General features: G+C 42.8%; 1 protein-coding gene across 1 annotated transcript in view; it reads left to right on the top strand.

Annotated features, from left to right (window-relative positions):
* slc24a3 (solute carrier family 24 member 3) overlaps positions 1-22,875 on the top strand; it is a 376,276-nt gene that overhangs the window by 258,351 nt on the left and 95,050 nt on the right. Inside the window, exon 6 of the mRNA XM_072265589.1 lies at positions 533-636. Within this exon, the coding sequence (XP_072121690.1) occupies positions 533-636 (104 nt within the window). The remainder of the gene's footprint in view (positions 1-532; positions 637-22,875) is intronic.

Here is a 22,875-nt window from a genome sequence, read left to right as displayed (position 1 = left end):
ATGCTTTCAGAAGTGTTTTGGCAGAATTATGACAAGTTTCTATTTCAAGGAAGATCCATAAGGTGGATCTTATTGATGTTCTCATTTGTGCCAAATTAACTGGCCACATTAGAACAGCCTCACTGTGATTGCATGCTCCAAATATGCTGTCCTAGTTTGTTTGAGCTTCATAGTATTAGGTTTCTTTGCAGAGTGGTGTCTACTCTGGCAGTCCCTTCTGATGATTTGCTTCCCACTGTGATTTTGTGGGTTCTGAGGTGGTTGATGAGGCCAATGTGTGAATCACAGACTCTTCCTTTGGTGGGGGAGGTGATGGCTAATATGCAGGTGAATAGTGTGTGAGATTCTGCACCCCCACCACCATATATGCAATGCCTTTTGTACTCCCAATGCCTCGCTTCAAGGTTCTCAGTACTTCCAAAAAGTTCCCTCTCTGCTTGGAGCAGACAGGCCAGGGATTCTAGGGAGTGTGTAGCATTTGGTAATAGCATGTGTGCTCACCTTTGTTTACAATGACCTTTCTCCTTTGCAGGGGTGTTCATCACAAAGGGGGACGTAGGAGTTGGAACCATCGTGGGCTCTGCTGTGTTCAATATTCTCTGCATTGTTGGAGTGTGTGGACTTTTTTCTGGACTGGTAAGCAGATCCTCAGCAGGAACCAGCACTGTTGTCACAAAACAGCATCAAAACATTTAAACTCGTGGATGCATGGTGTCAGTTAGTTAGGGGTGTCCTAGTCAGAGGCAGGCTTAAAACACAGCAACTTCTGGGGAGCTTTTCTGCCAATTAACTTGCCAAGAGATGGTGATGAAGCAGGGTGTCCATTGCTGGTCTGTCAGTGATTTATTAATGTGACGGTAGGCAATAGGAGAGGAGGCAGCAGTTCCAACAACTTCTCTGTGGAGTCGCACAGCATGGAAACAGGCCATATAACCATTGACCCTGTGCCAACAGTAAAGAATCCCATTGACAATGACCTTACACTTATTGCATCTAAGTGTTCTCCCAACATTCCCATCATCTTCTCCCAGGTTCTATACTATGGGCAATTTCAATTGGCCAATTAACCCGCAAATTTCTGGGATTTGGGAGGGAACAGGAGCATCCAGGGAAAACCAGAGGCCCGCTCTGAAAGGTTTGCTGTATCTATGAGTCAGAAACATTGTATTGTTCTGCTCCCCAAACTAAGGCATTTTTAATATACCAAAGCAACCAGATCTCTGGGTCAAAGGTTGCATCTAGAAATTGATTGCGCTCAACTGGTTTGAGAAGTAATGTGATTAAAAGGATAACCAGGTGAAAGCCAGCTTTGTTGATGAACCCAGCATTTTTCTTTGTTCAATACCTGCTGCTTGCCAGTTACGTCACTGTGACCTGAGGTCTTTCCTTGAAGTGATGCTGGTCTGCATCTTGTACCTTTGGGCTTTGCAGCTCCCTAATTGACGGCTGCTTCTACAGGTCTTTCCACTATAGATCTGAGCTATTCATCACACCTGTGTGCACAGACATACTCATTCTTCATGCACGGACATGCAAGACTTCAAGGCTGCAGGTCACAGTGATGTAACAGGCAATGACATTTACTAGAACAGGAAGCTGCTGGAAGCCAATTATTTGATTGCACATTTTAAATCTGACAACACAGTGCTTGCAGAACTAGGCAGCATACATTTTATTAGGTACACTTGGACATTAATGCAAATATCTAATCAGCCAATCATGTAGCAGCAACTCACTGCATAAAAGCATGCAGACATGGTAAAGAGGTTCAGCTGTTGTTCAGACCAAATATCAGAATGGGGAAGGAATGTGATCTAAATGATTTTGACCGTGGAACGGGGTAGTTTGAATATCTCAGAAACCGCTGATCTCCTGGGATTTTCACACACAGGAGTCTAGAGTTCGCAGAGAATAGTGTAAAAACATTTTAAAAAACAGCCAGTGAGCGGCAGTTCTGTGGGCAAAAAACACTTTGGTAATGAGATAAGTCAGAGGAGAAGGCCAGACTGGTTCAAGCTAACAGGAAGGCAATAATAACTCAAATAACTACGCATTACAACAGTGGTGTGCAAAATGTCGAGCCTTGAAGTGGATGGCCTACAGGAGCAGAAAACCACAAGATTAGCCTCGGTGTCCACTTTATTAGGTACATGAGGTACCAAATTTTTTTTTATTTCAAAATATACTTTATTCAAAAATAAATATATACAATAAACCATTCAATGACTTTCCATCCTTTACATACGTTTCCATTATAGTCAGTAAATATCCATATTTATGGCCACCCACGTGGCACTCCAGTAGTTCAGCTTAGCATATCATTGTTGAGGGGTATACTCCCCGCCACCCGACCCCTCCCACTCCCACGGGTGGAGAAACCTATACCGTGGTCCTTCCCCACCGGGCCCTTGCGGTGGCTGCACCGAGTTTCAGTGCGTCCCTCAGCACGTACTCCTGCAGCCGAGAATGTGCCAGTCGGCAGCATTCTCCCACCGACATCTCCATGTGCTGGTAGATCATCAAGTTTCGGGCCGACCAAAGAGCGTCTTTCACCGAGTTGATGATCTGCCAGCCGCACCGGATGTTGGTCTCCGTGTGCGTCCCCGGGAACAGCCCGTAGATCAGAGAGTCCTCTGTTACGCAGCTGCTGGGGATGAAACGTGACACTAGCCCATCCATCCTCCTCCACACCCTCTCTGCGAACCGACAGTGTGCAAAGAGGTGGGTCACAGACTGCTCCTCACTGCAGTCCTCCCGTGGGCAGTGGGGTGAGGAGATGATGTTCCTAGCGTACAGGAGGGCTCTGACTTGGAGGGCCCCTCTCACCGCCAGCCAGGCGAGGTCCCGGTGCCTATTGGTGAGATCTGGCAATGAGGCATTTTGCCAGATGAACTGGACGGTCTGCTCAGGGAACCACCCCACTGTGTCCATCACGTCCTTCTCCTGCAGTATCTGCAGGACATTACGTGCCGACCACTGTCTGATGGCCCTGTGGTCAAAGGCGTTCTCCTGGAAGGACTTTGCTACGTAGGACAGGTATGCCGGCAACGACCAGCTGACTGGGGCGTTGCGCGGGAGTGGGGCCAGACCCATCCTTCGTAGCCAGGGCGACGGGTAGAACCTGGGCACATAGTGATACTTGGTGCCCACATAGCTGGGTTCTACACACAACCTGATGCAGCCACACACGAAGCTGGCCATCAGGGTGAGGGTGACATTGGGGACGTTCTTGCCCCCGTTGTCCAGGGACTTGTGCATGACGGTCTGTCTCACCTGCGAGGTATGAAATAAAATGACCACTGAGTTAATGTGTGCTGTTTTCATATTTATCCTTCCGCTACTGCTTGCATTTGCCACAGATTTATCTCCACTAACTTGTGGCATCCAATGTGTGTTGATAAGACATTGACATTTCGTTGTTGATCACTGGGACTACTTGTATTATACTGGGGCAGTAACTGAAATTCTGCTAATTTTGCCAAGGAATGCATGGCAACTGGTCATGAAACCACAACTAAAAACAGAAAATGCTAGATGTATTCGGTGGGTAAAACAGCATCAGTGGAAAGAGAAACAGTTAACATTTCAGGTCTGAGACCCTTCATCAGAACTGAGAATGAAAGAGACAATTTAACATCAACGTTAGAGCAAGTGGTGGAGAGCAAAAGTGAACAAAGTAAACTTCTCTGATAGGGGCAATTTGAATAACATTCAGCACCTTTGCTCATTGTACGATGTGAATGTGTAAAAAATAGAAAATAATGGCAGGCAAAAATGACCTGTTCGTATGCAAAGGAAAAGGAGGAGTGAACTACTTAAAGTTAGAGATTTCAGTATTAAGTCCTGCAGGATACGTTGTGCCCACTAAGTGGTATGCCTGGAATTTTTATTAAATTTTATTGAAACTAGAAATGTTGCTGTTACATACCAAGTTAACAATAGTGGGAAGGTAGACCATTGCAAACTGAGGTATTTACTCACAAGACCCTGTGATTTCAGCTTTATTCATTGCTGTAAATTCCTGCATAAACAGTTGAAACATTTTGTCACTGCTACTTCTGAGTAGCACAATCTTATTCTGTGTCTCATTGATTACCATCAGACTAATTCACACTCTTGCAGCTCCAAGTTTCAGGAGTGCCTGAAGCTGTTTGCTAATGCCTGCTGGGGCTGTAGTTGACACTTTCCTGCAGGCTGTCACTGGCATTTCCCTTCTAAAAGGTTGTGGTACAAATTTATGAAACCTCTCCAGTAAATGGAATTAGAGCTTGCAGCTCATGGGACATTCAAGTCTCAACCTCAAGTTCATGCTTGACTTCTTGCATGTCTGTATTATAAAGGGAATGGAGCAGATGTTAGGTTCTTTAATATAAACGATTTGGGCATTGGGAAAATGAAGTTATAATTGGCTGATACCAAGGTAAACTATGAAGTAAGGTGAGCCTCTGCCACTGTTGATAAAGAAGTTACTGTACAGCAAGGGTTGCAGTGGATTTCATATGAGTTTTAAAATATATAGTATGGAAGAATGTGGAAGTGGGGCAGAGAATAGGTCAGCGCCTTTCTCTTGTATTGCATTCACTGCTGTGTTTGTTCATGTATTATTATTACTACGTGTTCTGTTCACGTTTTGCTTCACACAAGCAAGGAAATCCATTGTGGCTTTGTTTGTATGGCAATGAGCTAGCCAGAATCTGAATGTGAAGAAAGTAGCTGGGCTGCAGCAGAGTCATAGGTTAAATAATGACCTTATCCATTTCATTGTAATTGCTGCAAATCATAAGGTTGTTTCTTCTGAAGGTTTATTTAATAAAGATGCTGCTCAGCTTAAAATTTGTGCTGCAGGAGTGAGTGAGAGTCTGTGTCCTCTATCTTTTGGAAAGCTTCCTGGGTGAAAGGCCCTGTTGCTCTGATGAAGTAGGTATCCATGTCTCAGCCAACAATGATCGCACAGTCAAAAGTCTAAAATTTGCATCAACTCCATCGTTTGTCTCTTTGTGGACTTTGCTATAATCAAATTTGGCCTACTGGATTTCCCTACATTGAGCACATTCTGGAACCATTTTTGAGGCATCTGATGTGTGAAGATTACTGTGTGAATTGAAGCTTTTTCTTTTGTTTTTTAGCTTTATGTGCTTCAAATAGCTCCAAGCTTGTCTACATCTGATGAACTATCCATCTCTCTATAACAGTAGTTCTGCTTTGTGCAGGATAAATTTCCCTGGCAGCCTGAGAACTGGGAATTGCCTTGACGTAACAATTAAAGCAAAGTATCCAGCCGGGAAAATGGATCCCTTCAACCATTGGAGTTCTCTTTAATTGAAAATGATAGTGGGGAAACTCGGGTGACTTTTGTAAAGTAACACTCACAACACGCTGGAGGAACTCAGAGGGTCGGACAGCATCCGTGGAAACGATCAGTCAACGTTTCAGGCTGGAACCCTTCATCAGGACTTCCGAAACGTTAACTGATCGTTTCCACGGATGCTGCCCGACCTGCTGAGTTCCTCCAGCGTGTTGTGAGTGTTGCTTTGAACCCAGCATCTGCAGAGTATTTTGTGTTGACTTTCGTTAAGTACTTGCTGATCCACTTGGTGGTCCTTTGGCCAGTGATTGACTAACACTGATCTTGATGCCTAACTAAAGATTAGTCATAGAATCATAAGGCACTTCGACCCATCTAGACAATGCTGAAATGTAATTCTGCCTAGTTCCATCGACCTAGACCTGGACCATAACTCTCCATACCCCTCCCATCCATGGCTCTTAAATGTTGCAATCAAACCCATATCCAGCAAATCCACTGGCAGCTCGTCCCATACTTGCACCTCCCTCTGAGTGAAGATATTCCCCCTCAGGTTTCCCCTTAAATATTTCACCTTTCACTCTTAATCTAAAATCACTAGTTCTAGTTTTACCCTTAACTTGTGATTTCTAGTTCTAATTTTCACTCTTAACCTACGACCTCTAGTGAAATTGAAGTATTTCTTGCTTCAATGCTGGCAATGCATGCAGTGTGAACTTTGACCTTCCACCTTATTTCTGCGATTCAGTTCTCCAAAGTAATCTTATGTTCTTGAGTAAACCTTATATAAAGTGAATAAAAAAAGGAAGTGCTGGAAATAGTCTGCAGGTCAGTTTGCATCTGTGGAGGAAAAACACAGTTAATGTTTCAGGTTGACAACCCTTCAACAGAACTGGAGTAATGGTAACGCAAGCATTTTAGGTTTCAGAGCAGGGAAGGGGAAGTAATGTCTGTGATTTGGTGGAGACCAAGTTTACCCAGGGTGACACAATTGCTTTTCGTGCCCTTTCCAAATGCTTGTTAATCATAACTGATCTCTCCCAAGGAGGTGTAAACAGAGGAGGATGATTGATGGAAGTTAGAGAGAAATCAAAACTTGTTGGAACTAAGAGGGAGAACCCAACAGATACTGAAATCTGAACTGGAACACCCAGTGGGTCCTCTATCACCTGTGGGAGAGGGGAAAACTGTTAATATTATAGGTGGATGTCCTTGCATCAGAACTGCTCACTTCTGACACAACAGGATAGGCTGGTTATGTGAAATTGTTGAATTCAGTATTCAGCCCAAGAGATTGCAATGTCTCGGCTCAAAACGTCGACTGTCCATTTCCCTCCATAGGGAGATGACCTGGTGGGTTTCCTCCAGCACATTGTGTGCATTGCTCCTCAAACTCTTGTTGGGTTTCAGTAGGTTAGAGTGAGAAGTTAAAAGACAGTGGGGTCACCCTGGGGACAGAACAGAGATATTCTGCAAAGCAGTCACCACCCAATCTATGTTTTTTTCCAACATGGAGTGACCATATTGTGAGCATCGAATACAAAGCACTGAATTGGAAACAGGGCAACTGAATTGCTGTTTCATCTGTAAGGACTGCTCGAGCCCTTAGGTGGTGGGAAGTTTTGTGGAGAAGGACAGGTGTTGCCTCTCCTGGACAGGAGAAAGCTGTGAGAAGGGTAACAACGGTAGGTGTGGACTACACAGCAAACCAGGAACATGCCTGGTGATAGACTGTTTTTGAAGGTGGTGAAAATTGGTGAGTATGGTCTATTGAATATGGAGATTGGAAGATTTGAAGGTGAATACAAGGGATTCTTTGTTCTGACAGGGAGGAGAGAAAATAAAAGCAGAGGTATGGATAACAGGGGTTTCAAGTTAAGGAAATTACCTTAGAGACACTGGACTAGTCTCGTCAACTGAACAGACATGATGGAGGCAGAGAAACTGAATGGAAGGTTATTGTCCAAGGACCTATGGACGCCTAGAGGCCTGTAATAGTTGTTTGTCACTTAGCTTTGTGCTAAGATTAGAATGGTGAAGTTAAAGAGTGGAGAAGTGAGATGTGGGCCATGTGAGGGTGGGAGCAGGCTGAAAACCGGCAGCATAGATGAAGACATTCCTGAGACTTGAACAAGTGAAGGAAGCAGCACCAATGTACCCTGCTGGGAAAAAAAGACGTGAGGGAGAGGGCTGAATAGGATTTTGAAAAAGGACTATTTCAGATATTCCACAAAGAGACCGACAAAACTTGGGTCCATGTTAGCTCCCATAGCCATATATTTGATTGGAGAAAGTCAGTGAAATTTTTTTAAAAAGTAACTCTATGCAAGGATGAGTTTGGCCAGGCAATTGTGGAGTAGTGATTGTGGGGGCTGGCTAGGTCTCTTAAGGAAAATAGTGAAAGGCTTCTCAGATATGCTGCTGTGGGATGGAAGTATGCATGAGCCTGCTAGTAACCTGCCAGAGTGGCCGAGGACACTTGAGATGTGAGGCATGTAAGTAGCGAGGGACTGGAGCAGGAGAGAAAGAAAATAGTCAATATAGTATTAAGCAAATTCAGTGAAGTAAGAGAAGGATTAAATAATGAGTCTGCCAGAACAGTCCTGCTTGTGGATCTCAGAGGGGGGGTTCCCAGTTTGTGCAGGGGGACTGTGGATTTGCAGGTTGTGGAGAGATGCTCTCCTGAGGAAGTGAGATTCTCTGGATTGGCCTATTGTTTAGTGGTACTGATCCACTGGGTGGTCTGAGGAAGTGACAGAGAGCTGACTCTCAGCCTTTGCAAGGTAGAGGTCATTTTGTCAAGCCACAACAGCACCAACCCCAACAGCAAGTTCAGTGAAAATGTTAGGGTAGGCCTTTAGTAAGTGGTGTGCTGCAAGTTCAGAGGAGGGTAGGTTTGAGTGGGCAAGACCAAAGCTGAGTCTGTCACTGTCGTGAAAGCAGTTAGCAATAAATAGATCTAGGGAGGGTTTGAAGCCTAAGGAGAGATTGAGGTGCATCAGGTTTTCTGGAGAAAGAGTCCACAATCCCAGGTGAGGACGCCTGGCCAAAGAAATGGAGGCAGAAGCACCAATCAATGTCATATTAGGCTTAGAATACTTCTAGAAGGGGATGTAGGGGATGAAGCATCTCCTGCTGAGGACAGATTGTTCAGGATCGGGGGAGGAAGGATCAGATGGGTTACAGCAAGGTATGGGAGAGGTGAGGTTAGGAGAAAGGAAAGAGGAGAAAGATCCGGGAGAGCATCAAAATCCGAGAACTGTGTTGATGTTTGTGATCTTTGATGTCTGAAGGCAAGGAAGAAAGTCTTTTGATGGAACAACAAATGCGGCGAAGGGTGACACAACACTCCGGACCCAGGACAGAGTGAGTCAGTGCTGTTGCAAAGAGAGGTCAAGAGCACGCGTGAGTCAATGCATGGCGTTAAGCATGGATTTTGAAAAGACAGTGAGCCTATTAAATTCACTGCTCTGTACAATATAAGCATGCTGGTTTTCCTTTGAAGACCACTGATAACATTGTGAATTGCTGGGAGATAACACAAGATTGTACTAGATTAATTCTTTTCTTCCCAGGCCGTCATCAAATGAAAGGCACAGATTGTACAAGGATACAAGTTGCCCCATTTCATGCTGAGACCAAATCCAATCTTGTAAGAACATGCAGGATAATACTGTTAAGGTTTACAAATAAAACCTTTTAAGGCTGAGTAATCAGGCATTGTTGAAAATGACTGTGCAATGTAATGAAAGTTGGCATCTGGTATTCTTCCATTGCTTGGTTGCTTTCTGCAGACTGCAATACTGGATGACAAATATTATTTATAGAATAAAAGAATTATGTTATTTTATTCTTTATACTTAACAGTTTCAAGCTATTTTTCTGACTTGAGTTGACACATTCTGCTGCCCTATTGTTTCAGCCCATTAAAGGATATTTGAATTTGCAACTTGCAGGGGTGCCATGACTCTCCTGCAGTGACAGGATCTGAGGGGAGCTTGTGTAGATGATTGCGGGAATGAGGGGATAAGCTTACGGTGAGAAGGGAAAGATTTAAAAAGGACCTGAGGGGCAACTTCTTCACACAGGCGGTGGTGCATATATGGACCAAGCTCCCATGGTCAAGGCAGGTACAGTCAGATTCAAAATTGGGTTTAATATCACTGGCACATGTCTTGAAATTTGTTGTTTTTGTAGAAGCAGTACATTGCAATACATAATTAAAAACTATATATTACAAAATGACAAATATATATTTAAATAAATAGTGCAAAAAAGAGGAAAAAATACTGAGCTAGTATTCATGGGTTCTTTCTCCATTCAGAAATCTGATGGTGGAGGGGAAGAAGCTGTTCCTGAAATGTTGAGTGTGTATCTTTGGGCTTCTGTACCACCTTTTTGATGGTAGCAATTGGAAGAGGACAAGTCTTGGGTGAAAGGGTCCTTAATGATGTACCCTTTCTGAGGCATCACCTTTTGAAGGTGTCGTGGATGCTGGGAAGGCTAGTGTCCATGATGGAGCTGGCTGAGTTTACAACTTCCCGCATCCTTTTCCGAAATTGTGCAGTTGCCCCTCCATACCAGACAGTGGTGCAACCAGTTAGAATCCTCTCCACGGTACATCTGTTGGAATTTGCAAGTATCTTTGGTAACATACCAATCCTCCTCAAACTCCTAATGGGATATAGCCACTGTCGTGCCTTCTTTGTAATTGCATCAATATGTTTGGCCCAGGATAGGTCCTCAGAGATGTTGACACCCAGGAACTTGAAACTGCTCATCCTTCCCAATTCTGATCCCTCAATAAGAATCCCTAGTGTGTCTTCCCTCAACTTCTCCTTCCTCAAGTCCACAAACAATTCCTTGGTCTTACTGACGTTGAGTGCAAGGGTGCTTGCTGCGACACCACTCAACCAGCTGATCTATCTCACTCCTGTCTGCTTCCTCATCACCAACTGAAATTCTGACAACAATAGTTTTGTCAGCAAATTTATAGATGGCATTTAAGCTGTGCCTAGCCACACAATCGAGGATGGAGAGAGAGAGAGCAGAGCAGTGGGCTAAGCACACATCCCTGAGGTGCACTAGTGCTGATTGTCAGTGAGGAGGAGATGTTACTTCCATTTGCATAGACTATGGACTCCTAATGAGGAAGTCAAGGATCTAGTTGCAGAGGGAGGTGCAGAAGCCTATGTTTTGGAGCTTGTTGATTAGAACTGAGGATATGATTATGTTGAATGCTGAGCTATCGTCAATAAACTGCAGCCTGGCATAGGTATTACTGTTGCCCAGGTGATCCCAGGCTGAGCAGAGAGCCAGTGAGATTGCATCCACTGTAGACCTATTGTGGTAATAGGCAAACTGCAGCAGGTCCAGCTCCTTGATTTAGGTAGGAGTTGATTCTAGCCACGACCAACCTCTCAAAGCACTTCATCATAGCAGATGTGAGTGCTACTGGGCAATAGTCATTGAGGCAACTCTCAACCTGCTCTTCTTGGGCACTGGTGTGATTGTCGACCTTTTGAAGTGATGTCTGACTGCAACAGTGAGAGATTGAAGATGCCCTTGAATGCTTCTGCCAACTTGTTGGCACAGGTTTTCCAAGGCCTACCAGGTACACCATCAGGGTCTAGCGCCTTGCAAGGGTTCACCCTCTTGAAAGATAATCTGGCGTTAGCCTCCAAGACATCGACCACTGGGTCACCAGATGCTGCGGGGCTTCATGCAAATGTTATTTTATTCTCCCTTTCAAAGTATGCATAAAAGGTGTTGAGCTCATCTGGGAATGAAACATCACAGCCATTCGTTATGTTTCACTTTGCTTTATAGGATGTAACCCTGCCAGAGCTGACGTGCATCCAATTCTTTCTCTGGCCTCAATCAGAATTGTTTTTCTTTGCTCTTAAAATAACTTTCCATAAGTCATACCTGTACTACTTATATAGTTCTGGATGACTAGTTTTGAATGCCACAGATCTAGCCCTCAATGGTCTACGAATCTCGTGGTTCATCCACGACTTTTGGTTTGGGTATGTCCAGTATGTTCTCAAAGGCAGACACTCATCCACACAGGTCTTAAAATTGGTGACAACTGTGGTGTATTCACTCAGACTGAAAGATGAATCCTGAAAATTGTCCATTCCATTGACTCGCAGCACTGCTCTGCCTCCCTTGCCCATAGCTTCTTAGCCCTCACCACTGATGCTGCGGTCTTCAGTCTCTGCCTATAAACTGGGAGAAGAAGCATAGCCAGAGGATCAGAATTTCCGAAGTGTGGGTGTGGGATGGCACAATAAGTGTACTTGATAGTGGTATAATAGTGGCCAAGTATGTTGTTTTTCCTGGTTCCACAGGTGATATACTGATGGTAGTTGTTTAGAGACTTCAATCAGGCCTGGTGGAAATCTCCTGCAATGATACAGAAGGCATCATGCCTGCTGATTACATTGCTCAGCTCCTCCCGTGCCTGTCTGACATTGGCCTGAGGTGGAATGTGCCCCACTACCAGGATGATGTTGGAAAACTCCCTCAGCAGATAAAATAGGCAACATTTGACCACTAGATGTTCCAGGTCGGGTGAGCAGGACTGAGGCAGAACCGATCCCAATACCAGTGAGAACATACTAAAGACATTTGTAAGGTACATGGATAAGAAGGGTTTAGAAATTAACGGTTTAGATTGGGTCAGATGAGGATAATAGGTACCAGCATAGATGAGCATTTTGGTCAGCATGGCTGAAGGGTCTTTTTGGCAATGTATTACTCTATGACTCTATCATAGGCCCTTGGCTCAGTGGGCATGTTTCTGTAGCTGGGCTTTGTTATCCACCTGAAGTAGCTTGTCTGTCCACAACTGTCTGCAAGGATACAGTCAGTAATGCAACATGGTCGGTGTCACTAACATCTGTTTTTAAAAAAACTTAAAACATATAAATTAAATTCCATTAGATGCTGATTATCTGATCCAAACACTGCATCCAATTTGAGCGAGCTGAGTACCAAAATAAATTTAAGTCATTGGTCTCAGGTTGGTTTTAGATTGGCTTTGTTGGTTGGATCATACAACACAGAGACTTTGATTGATTGGATGGTACAACACAGTGGCTTTGATTGGTTGGATAGTGAAGGACAGTGGTTTTTGATTGGTTGAATAGTGCATCACAGCAGCATTGGTAGGATAGCAATGACATAGCAATTAGCACTCCTGCCTTAGCTCCAGGGACTTGCATTCAATTCTGATCTCATTTGATGTTTGTGTGGTGTTTGTATGTTCTCCCGCTGGCCATGTGTGTTTCCAATGAGTGATCGGCTTTCCTATGGCCCAGAGCTATATGGATAACACACACACAAAATGCTGGAGGAACTCAGCAGGCTAGGCAGCATCTATAGAAAAGAGTAAACAGTTGACATTTTGGGTCGAGACCCTTCATCAGGACTGTTGAGCTAAGAGGCTGGGTGTATTCAAGGCAGAGAGTGAAAGGTTCTTGGTTGGTAAAGGGGTTAAAGGTTACAGGGAGAAGGCCTGAGAATGGGGTTGAAAAGTAAATCAGTCATGATTGGCTGCTGAAGCAAACTTGATGGGTGAGTGGCCCACTTTTGCTCCTCTATCTTATGGTCTTATGGATCTGAGTGTTTCAGTTTTTAAATTTAAAAAAAGATTAACACATCATTGAAAAGTTAACATATTGGCCTCGGGTGTATCCCCAGCCTTTGACAATCATGTTGGTTTCGAATAGCATCACACTGAGCATGAGACCTTGCTTGCAACCAAACACTTTTCAGCCTTTTTGATTTTGCATTACTTGTCACTCTAGAAGCCTGAACATCTTACAGGTCACCAGCCCTGGTGAGAGCTTTGTCACAGGTGGGGATTTCATTCCATGCTGAGGGTGATGCATTTTGAGTCATTCTGTTTCCCATCTCTGTGCATAGGTGGTGGAAGGAACAGACTGTTCAAAATGCTGAAAGGCTAAATAGGAGTGGGATCCTCGGTAGTGGGATCATCAGAAATAATAGGGCACAGAATGAGATCAGGATGATATTGTTTGCCAGAAATAACAATTGAACGATGATGACAGGCACAGGAGACAGCAGATGCTGGAATCTGAAGCAGCAAAACAAACTGCTGGAGGAAGTCAGCTGAGTAGCAGCTTTGTGTGTGGGGGTGGGGTGGAAAGGGCAGGGTTTTGACCCAAAACATCGATAATTCCTACCCCCATCCCCACAGATGCTGCTCGACCCATTGAGTTCCTCTCGTAGTTAGTTTTATAGCTCTTCAAGAACAATGCCCGGCGCTGTTTCCTCAAAGAGCTGTGGCTGTTGGGCTGACTGGGATTTTAAAGGCTAAGACCATTAGATTCCTCCGAAGTTTGGACAATAAAGAAAGGATGATGAAGCTACAATAGCAATTGGAAGAAGTTTTGTGGGTTGAATAGCCCACATCTGTCCCTATGTTTTTAAACTGGTTGCTTATAGTGGGAGCAGTATAGACTGGCAGAGTAAGGTGATTGGGTAACTCTGCTGTCAATCAATCATGAAGCCCATTAAGTGACAGAGATTAATTTTGTGCATATAATTAATATGCAATTATCTATTAACTTTTTTTTTGGAAAACTTAATCCTTATCAGGCAAAGGCTTAGTTCCTGCCTCCTTGGCTTTTTATCTACTGTTCCTGTGATTATCGTGTTATCCACTGCGGCATTCAGGCATATGCTGAGGTCCTGCTCCAACTGATTGGCTGATGCGGAGCCATCGATAAAAGTTATGTTTAGGTAACTCTTTCCTCTTTTTAGTTTCTCAGCAGTTGCACATACCTGTGCAGATCTTGACGTTCTAAAGTCTGCTGCTTGCATTTTTCCTCTAGCTCTACACCACGTGGCCCCGTGGGTTTAGTTGTCCTTGTGTATATTGAAACATACAATGAAATGCGTCTTTGCTTTAACCACTAACACACCGGAGGGTGTGGCAGAGGCAAGTGTCACCACACGTTCCAGTGCCAACATAGAAAACCCACAATGCTGAGCCGAACAACACCAAACACAACATCAGCAAAACAACTGCAAATACGTCCACCCTCACACATACACAGTCCTTTAACCCCAGGACAAGCTGTCCTTTAATGCACGCACCTGACCTTTAACCCCAGGACAGGCTGTCGTCTTTGGTCTCTTCCTGCTTCCAGCAGACCTGGAGTTGGACTTGCATTTATGGATTCAACGGGAGTAGACAGCCAGGTGCTGAGCCTGACATTTAGCTAGTCCTGTAGTTGCACTGCACAGGTGTGTGGAAATCAGGAACTAACTGAGTTACACACTGAAATTAGCCAGCTGTTCTCCAGGAAGCTGTCAGGAATTCAACATGGTCTCAGACAATATGCCTCACGATCCATTCATGAACAATTATCCTAAATACAATAATCTGTTTCACTGAATTCATCTCTGTACTATTGCTCCCATCCAGATTAAAGGGCATTGAATACAGCCCAGGCAGGTCCAACCAGCAGAACCTAGTCTTCATGCTGCGAGTAGACAGCAGAGCCTACGTGAGTCCCGATGAAGGGTTTCAGCCCGAAATGCGAACCCTTTATTCATCTCCATAGATGCTACCTCACTTGCTGAGTTCCTCCAACATTTTGTGTGTTAAATGCAGCGATGTAGAACTGTTCAATAAATTGGGAAAAGTATCTTATGAAGAATGCCAAATTATGTCAATAATAGGCAAACTGTTATTTTTAAAAAAGAATTTGAATCCCAAAGAAGTTTTACAGAACAAAGTTTTGATTCCAAAATAGTTCTCCCTTCAAATTCCTTTCAGTATCTGCATAATGTTTTGAATTTTTTATAACTTTTTCAACAATATTCAATATTCAGGGGAATAGAATGGTGACTTACATTTACCAAAATTTCAGAACTAGTTCGCACTGCACCAGGATCCTGTCTGTAAGCATTCAGTGCGGATAAAGTTCTCAAATGTTTTGACAAAATTTAATCCTTAAATATGCCAGTCCTATTTTTGGAGATAAATGAATTGTCAGCCAGGCAAAATTTATATTGTCCAGTCAGAACATGGGCAAGTTAATCAGTGGACCTGCAAATTTAAATAGAAAGATCCAATTCTAAGGCTAATAGTTTCACCAAAATCAAACTCTTTGCAATGGATCTAACATTTGTGTCTAGAGTTAACTGATAACATTTAGAAAAAAAACCATAGAAAAACTACAGCACAGAAACAGGCCTTTTGGCCCTTCTTGGCTGTGCCGAACCATTTTTCTGCCTAGTCCTACTGACCTGCATACGGACCATATCCCTCCATACACCTCCCATCTATGTATCTGTCCAATTTATTCTTAAATGTTAAAAAAGAACCTGCATTTACCACCTCGTCTGGCAGCTCATTCCATACTCCCACTACTCTCTGTGTGAAGATCCGAAACCTGCAAAATCTTTGCGTTTGCAATATATCAGATAAATACTTTTCAAGGTTTATTAGAACATTAGTCAACATATTGGAGGTTCAAAGCATGGAATGAGCTTGTCATTTCAATAAACAGGTTTGAGTGGGCTGGGGAGCTGATAATCCCTTTCATTCAAAGTAATTTGCCCATTTCAGTACATAGAAAGTTTATTAGTTGTTCTTTACACCCTTGCTTTAACAATGAATCCACGAAGACATAAGGGATTGCAGTTGCTGGAATTTGGATCAACAATCTGCTGGAATGGGTCGAGCAGCATCTCGGGTTTTGTGTTGAAAGTCTGCATACTGCATAAGGACCCTTGATCCCTGACTCCTTTTCGATCACAAAGGACCCAATAAGTGACAACTAGTGATAGTTACAGAAATTCAGGAAATGACATTTGATAAGATTTGATCTTATGTGGTGTTCAATGATTCGATATAGTTAGGAGCAGTTAGTTTCACTTTCCACACAGGGGTAAAGCATGTACAACCAGCTGCTTTTATTTTTGATTTGCAGCATCTGTTGTGCTTTGTTTCAGTAAAATATAAACCTGTTTTAAAAATATTACAGTCAAATTTGTCATTCTTGTCCTGTGCAGAAAGTGCATAGTTCAGCAGTGTTTATCAGGATGATGTTCACTGAATGTAACCTGGCACTAACCCGTCACGACTCACCTCTTTCCCATGAGATGGAAAAGAGCATCTCACTTCAGCCTCTCTCCTATCTGATGTCGAGGTTAGCCTCCAGCTAACTGCAATCTCCTTTAAGGCCTTGGGTTCCTCTCTAGTTCTGAGTAACCTCTGCTGGAAACTTGTACTAAAAACTCATCCTGTGATCGGTTAAGTATTTAGCTTTTTGCCTTCAGAGCCTCAGACTGCCCTCATCCTAATGCTAATAATTTCACCAATTCTATGAAAAACATGATGTGCCTAAATATGGGTGAAACTTTTACTTCTCTGTCAGTTGGCAAGGATCCATGATTTGCCATTGTACAGTAGCTGAGTTGTTGTTACCTGCTCCACGTTAGTCATCCTCCCATCATTCCCCTCTGCTGCCTCCGTCCTCTGCATGGGTAAAGCTGGAACCATACCCATTCTTACAGATCCTCTCTCCTTTAATGGAAAGGTTCGCAGGCTCAACCAGTGATGGGTCTCTAATCTGTACTGTTAAAATTCAATTGGTACTGCTATGCCATAAACAATTAGGCGCCTCACTTTTGACATAAAAATGTACACAGAAAATTTAAATTGGCTGTGAAACATTTTGATGTGTTCTGAGTTTGCAAATTACTCTGTACAAATTCCTTTCTTTTTCTTTCATGAATACTGTCATCTGGAGAGTGTAGCCAATAAATGAAACTGCTTCATCTCCCATTGCCTGAAAGATCTTAGATGTTGCTGCAGAAGTCCACATGGAGAAATAATGTTGAATTTAATTGTTTTTCCTACATCAGCATCCCTATTTAAGGCACACTCACAACACGTTGGAGGAACTCAGCAGGTCGGGCAGCATCCTATTTAAGGCAACTAATTAATCGAATACAATTGCAAATCTTAGCATAAAGCCATTTAAAAATATTGAAAATAATGCACGTTTTTCACTTAATTATTTTTCTGCAATAATTCAGAGCACAAGTCTGAATCATGTTAATACCTTGCAAAAGTGGCAGCAAATTTTAAATGGATTTTCAAGCTCAAAAGCTTTCACATTGCTGAAATGAGGACATTAGGAGAAATTAAGATTCCATTCTTGATAAATTATAATATGGGTTTTCATGGAATCTTAATAAAATAATTAGAAACATTGAGTTGGAAACAGATTCTAAATGATGAGATGATGGATGAACTGAATCCAAACAATTCACAGTTTGCTGCCAACTTAATCAAATTAATAAAACTAAAACTTCTAATTTTAACAAGAATTTGATGCCGTTAATTTTTAATTTTAGTCAAAGATGGATGGATTTTCATTAATTGTTGATTTACTGATGTGGGGAATAGGTAGGGGTGGGAAATTGGGACGTGGACGAGGGCTGATCTCAGTGAGTGACTGAGCAGACTTGAAGGTTCCTCTATTCTTCTGTTCCCAAGTAGGTGGCACTTACTTAGTGGAAAGTTAATTTGAGAGAAAATAGGAAACAAAAGCATTTAAACCTGAAACATTGAGGGACTGAACTGTGAAAGAGGAGAGAACCTCTGCCCTGCGGCGTGCAGGGACATTACAGAACTTTAGTGACTGAAAGTGTGCACTAGGTAGTAAGATGTGCTTTGCCCTGAATTATATTTACCACATGCTTATATGTTAGAGGCTTTGAAGATGAACATTTCACTAGAGAGAGCTTATGAATAATCCCAAAGAGGTTACATGCTTTATTTTCACAAAGGAAAGATGCTGACCATGTGCAAGAAGTTGGTTAGACCACTCTTGATAATTACATACAATGCTTCATTAGAGAAGAAGATTGGAGCAAACTAGCAAGCTGAAGGTAGTTTGGGAACAAGAGGTTGCTGCTGTGGAGAAAGACTTGAAAGATTGCTGCTCTCCTCATCAGCACAGCTGAACTGATTTAAGGTGATATCTAGGGATTATGGACACTTGTAAATGGCCTGGTTGTTGAATTGACAACAAGGGAATAGAGACTTAGGGAAGACACAAAAAAAGCACAAATTTGTGCGTATATCTTTCACATCATTATTAAAACACAAGAACCATTCTGATTGCCCTGACAGACACACAGCCATTATCTTAAAAACAAAAATAGTGCATATTTGGGGGGGAGAAAAAGGAAGGCAGCTAAAGAGTCATAGGGAAAGAATAGCCATATTTTATACTGCATTTTTCATAATGCTGTAGTATAGATCAATCCTAGTTCTCTACAATTCCAAAGTTCAAAGAGCATAAGAACATAACTACATTTTTTTTAATCAAGGTATGTATCTAAGTATCCAATCTTGAGATTTGTCTCCTTCAGTAATATGACATAGATAATAAGAAAGCATGGCTTGAGGAAAGCATCTGCAGATTTTCTCTTGTTTCGGTTAAGAAAGCAATCCATTTGGTTAATTGTAAGACTCTTGGTAGTGTGGAGGATCAGAGAGCTCTTGGGGTCCGAGTCCATAGGACACCCAAAGCTGCTATGCAGGTTGACTCTGTGGTTAAGAAGGCATACGGTGCATTGGCCTTCATCAATGGTGAGATTGAGTTTAAGAGCCGAGAAGTAATGCTGTAGCTATATAGGACCCTGGTCAGACCCCACTTGGAGTACTGTGCTCAGTTCTGGTCGCCTCACTACAGGAAGGATATGGAAGCCATAGAAAGGGTGCAGAGGAGATTTACAAGAATGTTACCTGGATTGGGGAGCATACCTCATGAGAATAGGTTGAATGAACTCGGCCTTTTCTCCTTGGAGCGACGGAGGATGAGAGGTGACCTGACAGAGGTGCTCAAGATAATGAGAAGCATTGATCGTGTGGATAGTCAGAGGCTTTTCCCCCGGGCTGAAATGGCTAGCACAAGAAGGCATAGTTTTAAGGTGCTTGGAAGTAGGTACAGAGGAGATGTCAGGGGTAAGTTTTTTTATGCAGAGAGTGGTGAGTGCGTGGAATGGGCTGTCGGCGGCGGTGGTGGTGGAGGTGGAAACGACAGGGTCTTTTAAGAGACTCCTGAATGGCTACATGGAGCTTAGAAAAACAGAGGGCTATGGGTAAATCCTAGGTAGTTCTGAGGTGGGGACATGTTCGGCACAGCTTTGTGGGCCGAAGGGCCTGTATTGTGCTGTATGTTTTCTATGTTTCTAAACCCACACTGTTGCATTCCATACACAATCAGCCCATTCATGGAATAAACTCCATCCACTTAATCTCTTGAAAGGATCAATGGACTCCTCATTGATCGAAGACAGTTCAATGAAATTCAAGATGATTACAAAAGACAACGGAAAACAGGTGTGACTTCAAAATGTTAAGATTTATTTTCGCTCTGAATTTGTCTTATTTTGTGATGATCAACTTAAAAATCCCTTCTTTGCATCTTTTGGGGATCTCTGAGAAATAGGTTCAGGATCTAGTTGACATCATCATAAATTTATTGATGGTAAGTGTGTCCTGCTCTGCAACTATCTCGTTGTTGAGTAAAACACAAAGTAAGGTGGTCTGCAGTCCACTTTATTTCACTTGGTTCTTTCCGCTGTTTTGAAACCGGTCTATTTTCAGTCTGCCATAACACACTATTAATTCCTCTGCTATACAGAGTTTAGGATTCACATCAGCTACCACTTGTTGCTGTCTTCCCTGACAACGGGAAGTGGGAAATGAGTATTGTAGGCGATTAATGTTGCTAGAAACTGATTGTTAGTTAGTTCCTTTTAGAATGCGAATGGTAACTGGCCCTTGGCGTGATCAAACACTTTCTTGGAGACATGACCCTCTGATTTTGCTAGCAAATTAGTAAATGTCATCCAGCAGAAGGGAAAGGAGTACTTTGTAATCAGATGTACAAAAAGGAGATTCATGTGGTTCAGATGCTGTGTCACTAATCTGAAGCGTTGAAACTATTTTAACAGCCAATGAGATCCAGGTGTCTTCCTCAAAGTGCATGTCTGAGATAAATTGATGTGAGCATATTGCTTCTGCTCTTAATGCTCATCAGATGTAATGGTGAAGTGGTGTGCCTGAGGTATTGATTTAACAATATCGCTAATTATCCAGATTAGATGTATCTAATCCGATTCACACTTAATTGGTAGCAAACACAGATGAGAATTTGTACTGTGATGTCCTTGAACTGGATGTCATACGTTGTATTTCATCAACTGGTTTTCTTTGGAGTAACAATGCTCCTGACTATCTTTTTCCTTTTCTACTTTGACATTTGAAGAACTACTGATTCCAAAGGTAACGCAACGGTGTTATCATTGTCGTAGACTCAAGACTGTAGATGCTGGAAATCGAGAGCAAGGAAATAAAATGCTGGAAAAACTCAGCGGGTCAGGCAGCATCTGCAGAGGCAAAGGGATGGCTGGTACTTCAGGACAACATCCTGCATCAGGAATTGTATCCTGCTGCAAGAACTTGACCTGAAATATCAGCCATCCCTCTTCCTCCACAGAAGCTTCTGGCTTGCTGAATTCCTTCAGCGGTGAGTTTTTTGCTAATCCTTCTGTTTTACCTTGGTTGACAAAGTAAAAATATATAGCTCAAGACCAAGCCTTTACATAGCACTTTTTTATGAGCTGTGACTGTTGTGGTTTACCCTTGACTAAATATTTTTGATATATCTTCAATGCTGAAATGTTGGACACTTTGCACCAATTTGTGAATGAAATGTGGGATTATATTGCTATTAATGAAGTACGGCTACTCCCTTTATGAATGATTCTCATTGAAGGAGTATTCACCTGCCCTTCTTTGACTGAACACACTGGGGAGATCAAAGCCCAATGTTTGTGAGTCCATGAGTCTGCTGCTGGGTGAGGATAGCCTGTCCTGGTATTGGAGGACTGAGTATGTACGTTGGGTAGGTGGGAGGAAAGAGACTAGTTTTATCTATGGCTGTTTTGTTGCTTGCTGTGTTCTGCCCAGCACTGTGGACATACTATGCTGCTGTCAGAATGTGTGGCAATACTTGAGGCCTGTTCCCCCACTCCGCCCCAGCACATCTTTGGGTTGTGTTGATTGTTAACATAAATGACACATTTCACTGTATATTTTGATGTACATGTGGTAAATAAATGAATCTGAATCTGAAATCTAGCACTGTTTAGTTCTTACACCACTTACCAATCCAGGTGAGGGGATGCCATCTTGTTTTAATATTTAATCTGTAGCAACAAAACTGGGAATTGGCAACAGTGTAGTTTTCCTTCAGTTCAGTGTCCAATCACTGGTGTGGGGTGAACCTTTCATGATCTGATAAAGATGAGATGGCTGCCAGTGAGATAATCGTGTCGATAAAAGTCCCTGATAATGCCCGCAACAATTACTTCGAGTGTGCAGTGAAGCTGCACGAATAAAAATCCTGTGGCCTGGCATTGAAAGATGGGAAATTACTCTGAAACATCTCATTTGACAGATAAGCCCTGGGAAGTTTATCACAAGAGAAATGTGATAATGACCCCTTCGCCACAGTGGTGTGATGCTCTGGAAATTTGACTGAGCACTTTGTGGAATAATTCATCCTTCACATGATACAGTTTCTGCAATATTCACCTACAGGCTGGCCTCCTTCCAATGCAGGAGGCCTTTTGGAGCGTGGAAGCTAGAACATAGAATATAGAGCAGAACAGGCCCTTTGACCCACAATGTTGTGCTGACACTTTAACCTGCTCTAAGGTCAATCTAACCCTTCTCTCCCACATAGCCCTCCATTTTTCTAACGTCCATGTGCCTATCCAACACTCTCTTCAGTGAATCTGCCTCTACCACCAACCCTGGCAACGCCCTTCACACACCCACCACTCTCCGGGTAAACTGTTCCCCTCTGTAATTTCCTCCAATCACGTTAAAATGATCCCCCCTCATATTAACTACTTCTGCCTGGGAAAATGTCTCTGACTGTCCACTCGATCTATGCCGTTCATTATCTTGTATACCTCTATCAAGTCGCCCCTAATCCTCCCTCCCTCCAAAGAGAAAAGACCCAGCTCGCAGAACCCCTCCTCATAAGACCCACTCTGTGTTCCAGGCAGCATCCTGGTAGATCTCCTCTGTGCCCTCTCTGATTCTTAGTATGTAAGAGAAATTATAGTAGTAAAGAAAAAATTACAGAGAGCAACCACCATGGGGCGATTTCTCAGTTTCGTTTTATTTTTAGTAAGTGGTGACATGGTGGTGTAATGACGTACGCCATTCAAGTACTTTTACATATAACCTGTAACAAATTATATAAACAATGAATGCTTAATCAAACAATATTACTCAAATATATAACCGTATAACAATTACAGCATGGAAACAGGCCATCTCGGCCCTTGTAGTCTGTGCCGAACTCTTACCCTATCCTATTCCCACCGACCTGCACTCAGCCCATAACCCTCCATTTGTTTCCTGTCCATATATCTATCCAATTTAACTTTAAATGACAACATAGAACCTGCCTCAACCACTTCTGCTGGAA

The sequence above is a fragment of the Mobula birostris genome, chromosome 8 (genome assembly GCF_030028105.1).
Source record: "Mobula birostris isolate sMobBir1 chromosome 8, sMobBir1.hap1, whole genome shotgun sequence".
NCBI lineage: Eukaryota > Metazoa > Chordata > Chondrichthyes > Myliobatiformes > Myliobatidae > Mobula > Mobula birostris.
The sequence above is the reverse complement of the archived record's forward strand: the minus strand, read 5'-3'. Positions and strand labels throughout refer to the sequence as shown.